This window comes from Pipra filicauda, unplaced genomic scaffold (assembly GCF_003945595.2).
Source record: "Pipra filicauda isolate LSUMZ 115617 unplaced genomic scaffold, ASM394559v2 scaffold747_size112721_pilon, whole genome shotgun sequence".
In the NCBI taxonomy this organism is placed as follows: Eukaryota; Metazoa; Chordata; class Aves; order Passeriformes; family Pipridae; genus Pipra; species Pipra filicauda.
In genome coordinates this window covers 40,766-54,433 of record NW_024104917.1, presented here as the reverse complement: position 1 = coordinate 54,433, position 13,668 = coordinate 40,766, and the positions used below count along the sequence as shown (strand labels likewise).

Below are 13,668 nucleotides of genomic sequence, written 5' to 3'. Positions count from 1 at the left end.
CAGGAAGGATGTCTTCCTGGGACCCAAGGATGCAGGGATGATGTGTGCCCACGATGTTGGGATGCAGGGATGATGTGCCCACGATGTTGGGATGCAGGGATGCTGTGCCCAGGATGTTGAGATGCAGGGATGCTGTGCCCAGGATGTTGGGATGCAGGGATGCTGTGCCCAGGATGTTGGGATGCAGGGATGATGTGCCCACGATGTTGGGATGCAGGGATGATATGCCCACGATGTTGGGATGCAGGGATGCTGTGCCCAGGATGCTGGGATTCAGGGATGCTGTGCCCAGGATGTTGGGATGCAGGGATGCTGTGCCCAGGATGTTGGGATGCAGGGATGATGTGCCCAGGATGTTGGGATGCAGGGATGATGTGCCCACGATGTTGGGATGCAGGGATGATGTGCCCAGGACACAGGGCACCAGCCTGGTCTCTGCTTCCCAACCACCAGCCCGTGCCATGAAGCTGAAGGACACCCTGGTCCCCCCAGCCCCTCCCCTTGCCTGGGGGGTCCCTTCACCTGCCCCGGCCCTGTGGGACACCCCAGGTCAGGGCCTGCGCCCACGGGTGCCACAGAGCCCTTGGGACAGGGACATCCTGCAGCTGAGGGGTCACGTCAGGACATCCCCATGGACCCCATCCCCACCCAGCGCCGTGTGTGAGCAGCCTCGGGGATGCTGCTGTGCCAAAACTCTGCTGGTTCCTGGACAGACAAGAAAAAAAAAAAAAAAAGAAAAGAAAAAAATAATTAGGGTTTTTTATTTTTTTCCCTTTTCCGTAGTAGTCTCCACGTCCAAACTTCCTGAGAGCAGCTCCGGGCCCTCCCTCCGCTTCCGACGGCCGTGCTGCGCCATCCCGGCCGGCCGAGCCCACCGGCCAGGCCAGCCCCGCGTGGGGCCACTGCACCCCCACCCCGCCTGTCACCGCGGCCCCCGGCCAGGTGAGTGCCACCGTGCCCAGCCTGGGGCACCCTGGGAGCCGGGGGTGGGGCTGGGGGGGTTGCGCCGTGCCCTGAGGTGCTGCCGGAGCGGGAACAGCCCCCAGCACCGTGGGGGGCTTGGGAATGGTGCAGGTTCCAAGGTGAGGGGATGCGGGGGGGGGGATGACAGCGAGGGGACGGCGGTGGACGGGGAGTGGGACAGTGCTGCGACACCCTGTGGTGACCCCAGTGCTGCCCCTGCCCCTGTCCCTGCCCATGTCCCTGACTCACCCCCCTGCCCCCCTCACCCTCACCCAGCCCCATCCCTGCGGGTCCGCGGTCCCGGAGGAAACGCGTCACCCCCCGGGCTGTGGTGGAGGAAGAGATAACGGCGGGGGGAGCCCAGCGCAGTGTCCCCTGCAGGGACAGGGCAGGGCTGGTCCCTGGTCCCCTGCCCTCACCCCACATGCCCCCTCCACCCCCATCACCAGCGGCTGATGCTCCTCATCCCACCCGGGCGGTGCTCAGGGACAGCCGTGGGGAGGGAAGTGTCAGGTCTTGGAGGGGGTCTCTCGCCACTATGGCATCCATGGGGGGGCTCTTTCCCGCGGCTGGGCTCCCCAGTGAGGAGCAGATGGGGCCCGCCAGCATGTTTTGATGATTCCTCACTTTTCCTGCCAGTATCTCCCAGTGGTTCCTGTTGTTCCCGGCAGTTCTGGGACCCCCCACCCCCCCCATTGCTGGAGCAGAGCATGAGGCTGGCAGTGGGAGCACTGGGAGGGCTTGGGGTTCCCATGGCTCTCCCCCCCTGCCAGGGTCCAGGGGAGGGAATTTTGGCAGCGGATGAGCGATTAATTCCTCGCTGCCGGGAGCCGAAGGGAAATGGGGGAAACTTTCCCACTAAACCGTTTTTCCACCCAAAACCGGATGCTCTGGCCCCAAAATGCAGCGCGGGCTCCGGTGAGGGGGAGGATGAACTCAGGGGGCTGCCGGGGCAGCACCTTTGGGGTGTCCTACGGCCGGAGCAGTAAGGAAACCACCGTGAATCCAGCTGTGCTGACCAGGAAACCTCTGTTTCCTCCCTGGCACTCGGCAGCCCCAGCCCCGTAACACGCGTCCCGGTAAACAGCACCCCCAGCGCGGGGGGCTCAGGGGCTCGCCGACCCTCCCAGCCGGGCCCCCCGGGCTGGCAACGATCCCGGAGCCGCCCCGGCAAAGCCAGACCCTCTCTGGGTTGAGCAAGAAGCCGTTGGATCCAGGAAGCGCAACTGGGAATAAACACAGAACGGGTTGAAGTGGGGCCGCGCGGCGCCGCGCCAGGGGCTGGAGCCGCCGTGCCAAACCCCGCCCCGGCACCCCGGGCTCCCACCTCCGGCAGCATCCCGGGGGGGGGTCCTGCAGGAGAGGTTGGGGTGATGCCAGGATGCGCCCCGGGGTGCCCCGGGGTGCTGGGATGAGGCTGCGTGGGGCCACCCAGGCTGCCGAGCGGCCGCGCCTCAGTTTCCCCCTGGCACGGGGGGAGCAGCGGGGCCGGGGCCGTTTCTCGGGGTGGAGGAATGCGAAGCCAGCCCCGCGGGGAGGTCGGATCCCGGATCCAGAGCCGGGGCCGGGGGCGGTGGGTGTGGAGCGGGAATGTGTGGAGGCAGAGGGTGCAGCCGTGGTCTCTCTCCGGGCAGGATGCTGCTGCGGGCCGCGGTGCTGGCCGTGCACGCCGCCCTCCTGGCTGCCCTCCGCCCCAGCGACCCCAACGTGTGCAGCTACTGGGAGAGGTAGGGCTGGGGGCACTGGGAGGGGGCACGGTGACAGCGGTGGGGCCTCGCAGGACCTGCTGTTCACCTCGCACACCCCCCCACCCCCGCAGCTTCACGGCGGCAGTGAAGGAATCCTACACCAAGCCCCACGTCGTGTCCTCCAGCGAGCCCTGTCCCGGCGGGCTGGGCTCCCCCCTGCCCTGCCCGCAGCAGAGGTGGGAGCAGCCCCGGCTCCCCAGAGCCCCTTGGGGACCACACGGTGTCCCCGAGGGCGTGAGGGGCTGGAGGGGGGCTGTCCCCCAGGCTATGGGGGGCTGGAGGAAGGCTGTCCCATGAGAGGATGTCCCCGAGGACATTGGAGAGGGAGCCTGTCCCACTGTGGGTTGTCCCCAAGGACATTGGGAGGGCTGGAGGGGGGCAGTCCCATGAGGGGGTGTCCCCAAGGCCATGATGGGGGGCTGGAGGGGGGCTGTCCCACTGCAGAGTGTCCCCAAGGATATGGGAGGGGGATTCAAGGGTGGTCTGTCCCTGTGCAGATTGTCCCCAAGGCCATGGGGGACCGGAGGGGGGATGTCCCAGTGCAGTGTGTCCCCAGAGCCACAGGGGGCTGGAGGGGGCCTGTCCCCGTGGTCATGGGTGGGCTGGAAGGGGGCTGTCCCAGCACAGAGTGTCCCTGAGGCTGTGGGGGGGATGGATGGGGGTGTCCTACTGCAGGGTGTTCCCAAAGACACTGGGGAGATGGAGGGGGGCTGTCCTATGAGAGGGTGTTCCCAAGGGCATGGGGGGGAGTTCGAAGGGGTCTGTCCCTGTGCATGGTGTCCCCAAGGTCTTCGGGGGCTGGAGAGGTGTTGTCCCCCCACAGGGTGTCCCCAAGCTTATGGTGGGGGCTGGATGGGGGATGTTGCAATGCAGGTTGTCCCCAAGACCATGGGAGGCTGAAGGGGGGCTGTCCCACCACAGAGGGTCCCTGAGGCCATGCGGGGGGGTGTGGATGGGGCTGTCCCAGTGCAGGGTGTTCTCAATGACACTGAGGTGGCTGTCACCCTGCAGGCTGTCCCCAAGGGCATGGAGAAGAGTTTGAGGGGGTCTGTCCCTGTGCAGGGTGTCCCCAGGGCCGTGGGGGATTGGAGGGGGGTTGACCCGGTCCAGAGTGTGCCCAAGGCCTTTGGGGGCTGGATGGGGGATGTCCCAGTGCAGGGTGTCCCCAGGGCCATGGGGCCTGTCCCAATGCACGTTGTCCCCAAGGCCATGGGGGACTGAAAGGGGCCTGTCCCTATGGCCATGGGGGGCTGGAGGGGGTCTGTCCCAATGCAGGGTGTCCCTTATGGCCATGGGGGGCTGAAGGGGGTCTGTCCCAATGCAGGGTGTCCCTTATGGCCGTGGGGGGCTGGAGGGGGTCTGTCCCAGTGCAGGGTGTCCCTATGGCCATGGGGGCCTGGAGGGGGTCTGTCCCAGTGCAGGGTGTCCCCAGGGCCATGGGGGGCTGCAGGGGATCTGTCCCAGTGCAGGGTGTCCCCAGGGCCATGGGGGGCTGGAGGGGATCTGTCCCGGTGCAGGGTGTCCCCGGGGCTATGGGGGGACTGCAGGGGGTCTGTCCCAATGCAGGGTGTCCCCGGGGCTATGGGGGGACTGCAGGGCCGTGGTCCCACCGTGCCGTGCCGGCGCAGGGTCGTGCACCGCACCGAGTACCGCCAGGCCGTCCGCACCGACTACCGGCGGCGCTACCAGTGCTGCCTGGGCTACTACGAGAGCCGGGACTCCTGTGTCCGTGAGTGGGGCCGGGGGGGCCGTGTCCCAGTGCAGGGTGTCCCCAGAGCTGCCTGGGGACACTCCCTGCCCGTTCCCCAGCTCGCTGCAGCCAGGAGTGTGTCCACGGCCGGTGTGTGGCTCCCGAGCTGTGCCAGTGCGAGCCAGGCTGGCGCGGCCCCGACTGCTCCAGCGGTGAGGGACCGGCGGGGGGGCGGCACCGAGGGGGCACCCCCGGCTGGGGACGGCATGGGGGGCAGTGGGTTAACGGGGATGGGGACATGGATGGAGTCTGGGGTGGGATGGGGGCGGGATTGGGATGGAGACTATGGCAGGGGTGGAAAATACAATGGGGACAGGGAATGGGATGGGGATGGAGAATGGGATTGGGATGGGATGGGGATGGATAATGGGTTTGGGATGGGATGGGGATGGATAATGGGTTTGGGATGGGGATGGAGAATGGGATTGGGATGGGAATGGAGAATGGAAAATGGAATTGGGATGGGAATGGAGAATTGGATTGAGATGGGATGGGGATGGAGAATGGGATTGGGATGGGATGGGGATGGAGAATGGGATTGGGATGGGATGGGGATGGAGAATGGGATTGGGATGGGATGTGGATGGATAATGGGTTTGGGATGGGATGGGATGTCGATGGAGAATGAGATTGAGATGGGAATGGAGAACGGGATTGGGATGGGATATGGATGGGGAATGGGTTTGGGATGGGACGTGGATGGAGAATGGGATTGGGATGGGAATGGAGAATGGGATTGGAATGGGAATGGAGAATGGAATTGGGATGGGAATGGAGAATTGGATTGAGATGGGATGGGGATGGAGAATGGGTTTGGGATGGGATGTGAATGGAAAATGGGAGGGGATGGAGAATGAGATTGGGATAGAATCTGAATGGGGGATTGGGATGGGGTGAGTGGGGAGTGGGAACGAAGATGGGATGAAAGTGGGGGTGGGCTGAGAATGGCATTGGGTGGGGAGACTGGGATGGGATACGTATGGTATGGGGATGGAGACAGGATGAGGATGGGATGGGATGGAGAATGGGATTGGGATGGGAATGGAGAAGGGGATTGAGATGGGATGTGGATGGAGAATGGGATTGGGATGGGAATGGAGAATTGGATTGGGATGGGAATGGAGAATGGGTTTGGGATGGGATGTGGATGGAAAATGGGAGGGCATGGAGAATGAGATGGGGATGGAATCAGAAGGGGGGGATTGGGATGGGGTGTGCATGGAATGGGAATGAAGATGGGATGAAGTTGGGGGGGACTGAGAATGGCATTGGATGGGGAAACTGGGATGGGATACGTATGGTATGGGGATGGAGATAGGATGAGGATGGGATGGGATGGAGAATGGGATGGGTTGAGGTGGGGATGGAAATTCAGACAGACATAATATGGGAATGAAGATGGGATGGGGACAGGATGAGAGTGGGATGGAGATGGATGGATGGGATGAGAATGGAATTGGAATGCAGGATGGGGAGAAGATGGGGATGGGCACAGGATGAAGATGGGCTGGGGATGGATGGATGGGAAAGGGATGGGATGGGAATGAGGAAGGGGACAGGATGGGGACAGAGGGGGGATGAATCAGGGGATGGGGATGGGATGGGGATGAAGATGAAGACACGATGGGATCAGGATGGAGTTGGATTGAGGATTGGAATGGGATGGGACACGATGGGATGGGATGGAGGGGATGGGATGGGATGGGATGGGATGGGATGGGATGGGATGGGATGGAGGGGATGGGATGGGATGGGATGGGATGGGATGGGATGGGATGGGATGGGATTGGAGGGGATGGGATGGGATTGGATGAGGGATGGGGAGGTACCAGTGGTCTCCCCCTTGCAGAGTGTGACGAGCAGTCGTGGGGGCCGGGCTGTGGGAAGCGCTGCAGCTGCCACCACGGGGCCCCCTGTGACCCCCTGACCGGGGTCTGCTCCTGCCCCCCCGGCTTCGCCGACCCTCTGTGCCACCAGCCATGCCCAGCTGGCACCTACGGGCAGGGCTGTCACCTGCCCTGCCCCTGCCACCACCAGGCCCCCTGCAACGCCTCCACCGGCGCCTGCCTCTGCCCCCCGGGGCTGACGGGCCCCCTGTGAGTAGGGACCCCTCACTCTACACCCACCCCCCCCCCGCCGCTCCCCAGGCGGGGTCCTGCTCACCCCTCACCCCCCCACAGCTGTGAGGTGCCCTGCCCCGAGGGGACACCCTGTGACACCCCCTGTCCCTGCCAGAACGGGGGCATCTGCCACCCATCGAGCACCAGCACCTGCGTCTGCCCCCACGGATGGATGGTAGGTGGGCTGTGCCCCCCCTCGCCCCCCAAAAAACCCTCCTCTGTGCCTCCTGTTCCCCGGCTGACCCTGGTGCTCCTTTGCAGGGGGAGATCTGCTCCGTGCCGTGCCCCCCCGGGCGCTTTGGCCCCGGCTGCCAGGGCGAGTGTCGCTGCCACAACGGGGGCCACTGTGACCCCCGCTGGGGGCACTGCCAGTGCGCCCCGGGATTCACTGGAGAGCAGTGAGGGGGGGACGGGGCTTGTGGGGGGCACAGGGATTGAGGGTACAGGGGGGGAGTGTGGCCAGGGGGGGGCCAGGGGATGGGGTACAAGGGGATGGAGGGCAGGGAGATGGGTGGGGACAGGGATTGGGGGGACAAGGGGAGTGAGGGTACAGGGGGCTGAAGGGCTGGGAACTGGGAATGCAAGGGGGAGAGGGCTGAGGGGCTGGGCCGTTGTGGGACTGGAGTGTTGGAGGACCAGGGGATGGGGGGCAGGGGGATGAGGGGTGACAGGGATTGGGGCTGGGAACTGGGGGTACAAGGGGGTGGAGGAGAAAGGTATGAGGGGCTGGGACACTTGGGACTGGGGGACTGGGGAATTGGGGGCACAGGGTATTGGGAGGCCTCGAGGTGGGAGTACAGGGGGATGGAAGGGAGGGGGATGGAGGGGACAGGGATTGGGGGCACAGGGGAATGGGGATACAGGGGAATGGGAGGAGAAGGGGACGGGGAACAGGAGGATGTGACACACCAGGACAGAAGCATAGGGAACAAGGGCACATGGGGCTGGTGGCAGATGGAGGTGGAGGTGCACCGGGAGGGGCCACACAGGGACAGGGCAAAGGGGTACCATGGATGGTGGGGGGCACACGGGGATGTGGCACATGGGGACAGGGCCACCGAGCTCCTCTGCTGTCGGTGCCAGGTCTCCGTGCAGGCAGGGCCACCCCAGCTCCCCAGCCTGGCATGCAGTGAGCTGGATGGCCTCAGCTTGGGGCCGGGGGGACTCCAGGAGCCACCTCAGCTCTGGGTGGGGCTGTGCCCTCACCTTGCTCCCCACGCAGGTGCCGGGAGAGGTGCCCGGTGGGGCGGTACGGGCAGGACTGCCAGGAGAGCTGCGACTGTGCCAACGGGGGCCAGTGCTTCCACGTGGACGGGGGCTGCCTGTGCGAGCCCGGCTTCCAGGGCAGCCGCTGCGAGGAGCGCCGCTGCCTGCCCGGCCTCTACGGGCTGCACTGCCAGAGCCGCTGCCTCTGCCACCCCCAGCACAGCCAGAGGTACGGCCCCCTCCCTTCCCACCCCAGCTCCCCCCCCTACCCTGGCTCCCCCACCCCACCCCAGCACCCCCATTCCACCCCAGCCTCCGAAACCCATCCTATCCAATCTCATCCTCTCCCAGCACCCCTATCCCATTCCAGCACCCCCATCCCATTCCAGCACCCCCATTCTACCCCAGCTCCCCCAGCCCAACCCAGCCTCCCAAACCAAATCCAACCTGGCCATCCCATCCCATCCCATCCCATCCCATCCCATCCCATCCCATCCCATCCCATCCCATCCCAGCAGTCCCATCCCAATTCAGCACCTCCATCCCACCACAGGTCCCCCATCCTACCTGAGCTCCCCCATCCCATCCCAGCACCCTCATCCCACACCAGCACCCCTATCCCAGCTCCTCAGACCCATCTCAGCTCCCCCATCCTATCCCAGCACTCCCATTCCATCACCCCCATCCCACCCCAGCTCCCCCATCCTATCCCAGCGCTCCCATCCCAGCACCCTCATCCCATACCAGCTCCCCCATCCCATCACCCCCATCCCATCCTAGCACCCCCATCCCAATCCAGCACCCCCATCCCATCCCAGTCCCCCAAACCCAACCCAGGTGCCACCATCCCACCCCAGCTCCCCCATCCTACCTGGGCTCCCCCGTCCCATCCCAGCATCCTCATCCTGTGCCCCCAGCCCAGCCCCCCAAACCCAATCCAACCTGTCCATCCCATCCCACCCCATCACCCCCATCCCGTCCCATCACCCCCATCCCACCCTGGCTATGCCATCCTGCCCCAGCCCCCCTATCCCACCCCGGCTGCACCATCCCACCCTGACTCCCTCCCCATCCTTTCCTCTCTCAGCTCCTCATCAGCCCCACCATTCTCACCCCCCCATCCTCATCCCCCATAGCTCACCTCCCCCCACCATCCTCACCTCCCCCCCCTCTTGCCTCACACCCCCAGCCTCGCCTCCCCACCCCATCCCCATCTCCCCTCCAAGCCTTGCCTCCCCCACACCCCCGTCTCCCCCCAGCACCCTCACTGAGCCAGCTGACGTGTTGGCTGCACGGCCAGGAAGAATTAAATTCCCCCCCGGGGCGGGGCCTTTGTGCCCCTCGGTTTGCAAAGCCCCTTCCCAGCACAGCCAGCGCCCCGTACTGGGAGCACTGGGGTGCTGAGCGTGTGCCCCCAGCTGTCACCCCATGCTGGGGGAGTGTGTCTGCCACCCTGGCTGGGCCGGGCTCTTCTGCAATGAGAGCTGCCCCCCCGGCTCCTTCGGGCCTGGCTGCCTCCAGAGCTGCCTCTGCCTCCACGGGGGGGTCTGTGACGGGACCACCGGGCTCTGCCGCTGCCCCCCCGGCTACACGGTGAGGGGCACGGGGGGCTGGTGTGCTGGGGCAGCGTCGTGGGGCATCCCTGAGCGGGAGAGTGAGGGTCTGGGTGGTGCTGGGGGATCGTGGGGGCTCTGGATGGTTCTAGGTGGGTGTCTGGATTGTTCGGAGGTGGGGCAAGCATGGGGGTCTGGGCATCCCTGAGGGAAACATGGGGGTCTGTCCTTGGGGGTGGGTTGGGGTTGTTATCTCTGAGGGTCTGGGCATCCCTTGGGAGGTCAGTGGCAACCCTGCGGACAGCTTGGGGTTGCTATGGGAGAATGGGGTTTTTGGGGTTGTCGAGTCTCCCTGCAGCACCAGGATGCCAAAAGGAGGGGTGAGGGGGTGGTCCCCAGACACCTGGGTCCTTTCCCCAGCCCTGGGTGGGGGTCCCATCTGTTCTGAATTCTCCCCCCCCCTTCACCCAGGATGAGCACTGCTCCTCCCTGTGCCCCCCTGACACCTTTGGGGTGAACTGCTCGGGGCGCTGCTCCTGCCAGCACGCCCTGGCCTGCTCCCCGCTCGACGGGTCCTGCTTCTGCAAAGAAGGTGGGTGCACACCGGAGGGTGGGGGGTCCCTGTGCCCGTCCCCGTGCCCACCCCGCTGTCCCCTCACCCCGCAGGCTGGCACGGACCGGACTGCTCGACGCCGTGTCCCGCTGGTATTTGGGGTCCCGGCTGCAACCAGAGCTGTGACTGCGCCCACGGGGCGTCCTGCGACCCCCAGAGCGGGACCTGCCGGTGCCCACGGGGCTGGCAGGGCCCCCGCTGCCTGCAGCCCTGCCCGGTGAGTCCTTCTGGCTGTGCTGGTGCTGCTGGCACCGGGGTTTGGTGCCACCACCCCGGCGGTGACTCCCCGACCTGTCCCCACGCTGCAGAACGGGACGTTCGGGGCGGGCTGTGGGGGGCACTGTGACTGTGCCCACGCCGACGGCTGCGACACCGTGACGGGGGAGTGCCACTGCCTGCCCGGCTGGACGGGTGAGGGGGATCCCGGGGGCGGTGGGGCCCTGCCGTGCCCTCAGACGTTGCCCTTCACCCCTCCTATCCCTCCTCGTCCCCGCAGGGCCGCAGTGCAAGCAGAGCTGTCCCCAGGGCTCCTGGGGCCGGGGGTGCCGCATGTCCTGCTCCTGCCGCAACGGGGCCTCCTGCTCCCCCCAGGACGGGTCCTGCGCCTGCCCCCCGGGGTTCCGCGGCCCCACCTGCCAGCGCCGTGAGTGAACTCCCCCCTCCCGCCCCCAAACCCGCGGCTTGCTCCCAGCCCGGTCCTTGAGCCCTGCGCTGAGACCGGGTGCGACTCGTGTCACCCCAGCCTGTCCCCCCGGGCGCTACGGCAAGCGCTGCTCCCTGAGCTGCTCCTGCGCCAACGGCTCCTCCTGCCACCCCACCAACGGCTCCTGCCTCTGTGCCCCGGGCTGGCGGGGCCCCCGCTGCTCCCAGCGTGAGTGGGGGGCCGGGGGAGAGGGGGAGTGCGGAAAAGGCTGACCCCACAAGGCTGACCCCACAAGGCTGACCCCACCCCTCCCCCGCTCCTCCAGCCTGCGCCCCCGGCTCCTGGGGGGACGCCTGTGCCCAGCCCTGCCTGTGCCACCACGGGGGGACGTGTCACCCTGCTGAGGGGACCTGCCACTGCCCGGCTGGCTGGAGCGGGACGCTCTGCGAGGAAGGTAGAGCCTGGCACAGACACCCCCTCACTGTGGGTCTGCACCCTCCCATCCAGCCAGAGGGGTCTGGGGGGGCAAGAGAGAGGGGTCACCGTCTGGGTAACTCCTACCCAGCTCCGGACTGGGCAGTATGGAACTGTATGGGCCCCTGTGGACCTCCATGATCCTGGGCACCAGGAACGGCCCCAGTATGGAGCTGTATGGTCCCAGTATGGAGCTGTATGGTCCCAGTATGGAGCTATATGGTCCCAGTATGGCTCTGGCTCCCCCACCCCCTGTGTCTCCAGCCTGTGCCCCCGGGACCTTCGGGCTCCAGTGTGACCAACTCTGCCGCTGCCCCCACAATGCCACCTGCCACCCCGCCACCGGGACGTGTCCCTGCCCCCCAGGCACGACCGGGCCCCACTGTGAGGCTGGTGAGTGGGGGCAGAGTGGGGGGTCCCTGGGGTCCCTACCCCACCCTGGGGGCTGATATTCCTCCCCACCCCACAGGCACCCCTGAGCAGCCCTACACCATTGTGCCGGCCCCCCCTGCAGCCTACAGCTCCCTGGGGCTGGTGCTGAGCCTGGTGGCCCTGGTGGCATTGCTGGTGGCCGTGGTGGTCATGGCCCTGTGCTACCACCACCGGCAGAAGGGCAAGGAGAGCCGGCACCTGGCCGTGGCCTACACGGCGGGACAGACGGACACCTCCGACTACATGGTGCCAGGTGAGCCCGGGGCAGCGGTGCTGCAGACGTGGCCCCAGCCCTGGTGGCCCTCCTGCTGACTCCTGTCCCTCCAGATGTGCCACCGAGCCACCACGCACACTACTACTCCAACCCCAGCTACCACACGCTGTCCCAGTGCCCGCTGACACCCCCCGGCCCCCAGGACAGAGCCAGCTCCCTCAAGGTACGGCACGGGGCAGGATGGTGTGGCACGGGCCAGCACAGCGTGGCACAGGCCACTGCCACGACCCTCGAGGCCACCCGTCCCCTGTTTGGGCTCCAGGTGCCCGGCCCACAGCTCTTCCCTGGCCTGGAGAGACCCTACGGCCCCGAAGGCAATGCCACGCTGCCCCCTGACTGGAAGCACCTCGGGGCATCAGCCCTGGGCCCCAGGGGTAAGGAGGATGGGGGGCAGCTCCAAGGGAGCCAGCAGGGACCTTGGCCAGGGTGGGGTGGGCACCTGGGTCCCCTCCCTGCTCGGGATCCATGGGGAAGGGGCTGGGGTGGGGTGGAGTGGACAGAGAACTTTAATACTTGGAGGAAGATGAAGCAGAGGGGACCCCGAACCTGCCCCCTTAACACAGGGGGGCAGCTGGACCGGAGCTACAGCTACAGCTACAGCCCTGGGCTGGGGAAGGGTGACAGCAAAGGTACGAGTGGGATGGAGGGGAGTGGGGGAGAGAGAGGGGGAGGATGGGAAATGGACGTGGATGGGGTGGGGAGAGGAAAAGGATGGGATGGGGAAGGGATAACACTGGGCCTGGGGCTGGGATGGGAAAAGGATGGGGCTGGGATGGAGACTTGATGGGGTCGGGGCTGGGATGGAGACTTGGCGGGTTTGGGGCGTGACAGGGATGGGCTGGGATGGGCAAGAGGCAGGGATGGGGTGGGGATGGGTTGGGACAGGACTGGAATGGGGTGGGGATGGGGAAGGGAAAGGGCCAGGGGTGGGGCTGTGATGGGGAAGAGGCGGGGCTGGGATAGGGAAGGGATGGGGCCGGGACTTCCCGGGGGCACAGCCGGACGCGGCTGCTCCCGCTCCCCGTCATGGGGAAAACCCCAACTCCTTCTCCCCCAGAGCACCCCCGGGAGGGGCTGGGGGCCAGCGCCAGCTCCCTGGCCAGCGAGAACCCCTATGCCACCATCAAGGAGCTGCCCACCCCCACTGCCAAGGCCCCCGAGGGCAGTTACATGGAGATGAAGTCCCCTGTCCGGCGGGAGATGTCCTACGCCGAGATCGGGGTCCCCGAGGAGCCGCCCCAGGAGGGTACGGCTGGGGGGTCCCCTGGCCCCGTGCGGCGGGCACAGGACCCTGCTGAGGGGGGGCTGCCTGGCCCCGGGAGGGAAACGACCTCGATAGCAGGGGCTGCACAGCCCTGGGGGGTGACGTGACCCCGGTGACTACGTGGCCCCGGGGGGACATGGCCTCGGTGACACGGGCTTCGTGACCCCCGGGGGGGACATGTCCCCTTGCAGCCTTCTCTTGTCCCCACAGAGAGCGGCCCCACACGCACAGACCCCCCCAGCCACTACGACTCCCCCAAGAACAGCCACATCCCCAGTCACTACGACGTGCCCCCCGCCCGCCACTACCCCCCGTCCCCCCCGCTGCGCAGGAAGGACCGCTGAGGGACGGGGGGGACACAGGACTGACCAGGAGGGGACAGAGCATCCCTGCGGGGACTGGGGTGCTCTGGGGCTGTCCCTGAGCCCGCGGTGCAGGCGGTGAATAAAGGGTGTTGTTTGGTGTGGAGCGAGCTGGGGCTGCCTGTGGGTCTGTGCCAAGGAGCCACAGGGCCCGAGGGCACTGCGGGGGGAGGAAAGGGGGGGCTGGTGGGGTCCTGGGCACACTGTGGGGCTCCCCAGGCTCTGTGCTGGGGGCCCTGCTCCCTCCCAGAGTGTGCACGAGGTGG

The 13,668-nt window shown here is 66.5% G+C and overlaps 1 protein-coding gene across 1 annotated transcript; it reads left to right on the top strand.

The window, feature by feature from the left end:
• Positions 1–889: 889 nt before the first annotated feature.
• PEAR1 (platelet endothelial aggregation receptor 1) lies at positions 890–13,512 on the top strand. The gene is made up of 23 exons (XM_039389587.1): positions 890–942; positions 2,598–2,690; positions 2,783–2,887; positions 4,340–4,440; positions 4,521–4,613; positions 6,311–6,557; positions 6,642–6,756; positions 6,843–6,979; positions 7,804–8,016; positions 9,206–9,380; positions 9,812–9,932; positions 10,007–10,170; positions 10,262–10,364; positions 10,450–10,596; positions 10,696–10,824; positions 10,922–11,050; positions 11,335–11,463; positions 11,540–11,755; positions 11,830–11,939; positions 12,039–12,150; positions 12,340–12,405; positions 12,834–13,022; positions 13,251–13,512. Exons 2-23 carry the CDS (start codon positions 2,599–2,601, stop codon positions 13,382–13,384), a joined length of 3,027 nt encoding a protein of 1,008 aa, XP_039245521.1. The 5' UTR covers positions 890–942; position 2,598; the 3' UTR covers positions 13,385–13,512.
• Positions 13,513–13,668: the final 156 nt, after the last annotated feature.

Excerpts from the sequence above, each read along its gene's own strand:
- PEAR1 (XM_039389587.1), top strand. The coding sequence starts at position 2,599 with ATGCTGCTGCGGGCCGCGGTGCTGGCCGTGCACGCCGCCCTCCTGGCT. Across the intron at positions 11,756-11,829 it reads CTCCGACTACATGGTGCCAG|ATGTGCCACCGAGCCACCAC; the intron begins GTGAGCCCGGGG and ends CTGTCCCTCCAG. Across the intron at positions 13,023-13,250 it reads CGAGGAGCCGCCCCAGGAGG|AGAGCGGCCCCACACGCACA; the intron begins GTACGGCTGGGG and ends TTGTCCCCACAG.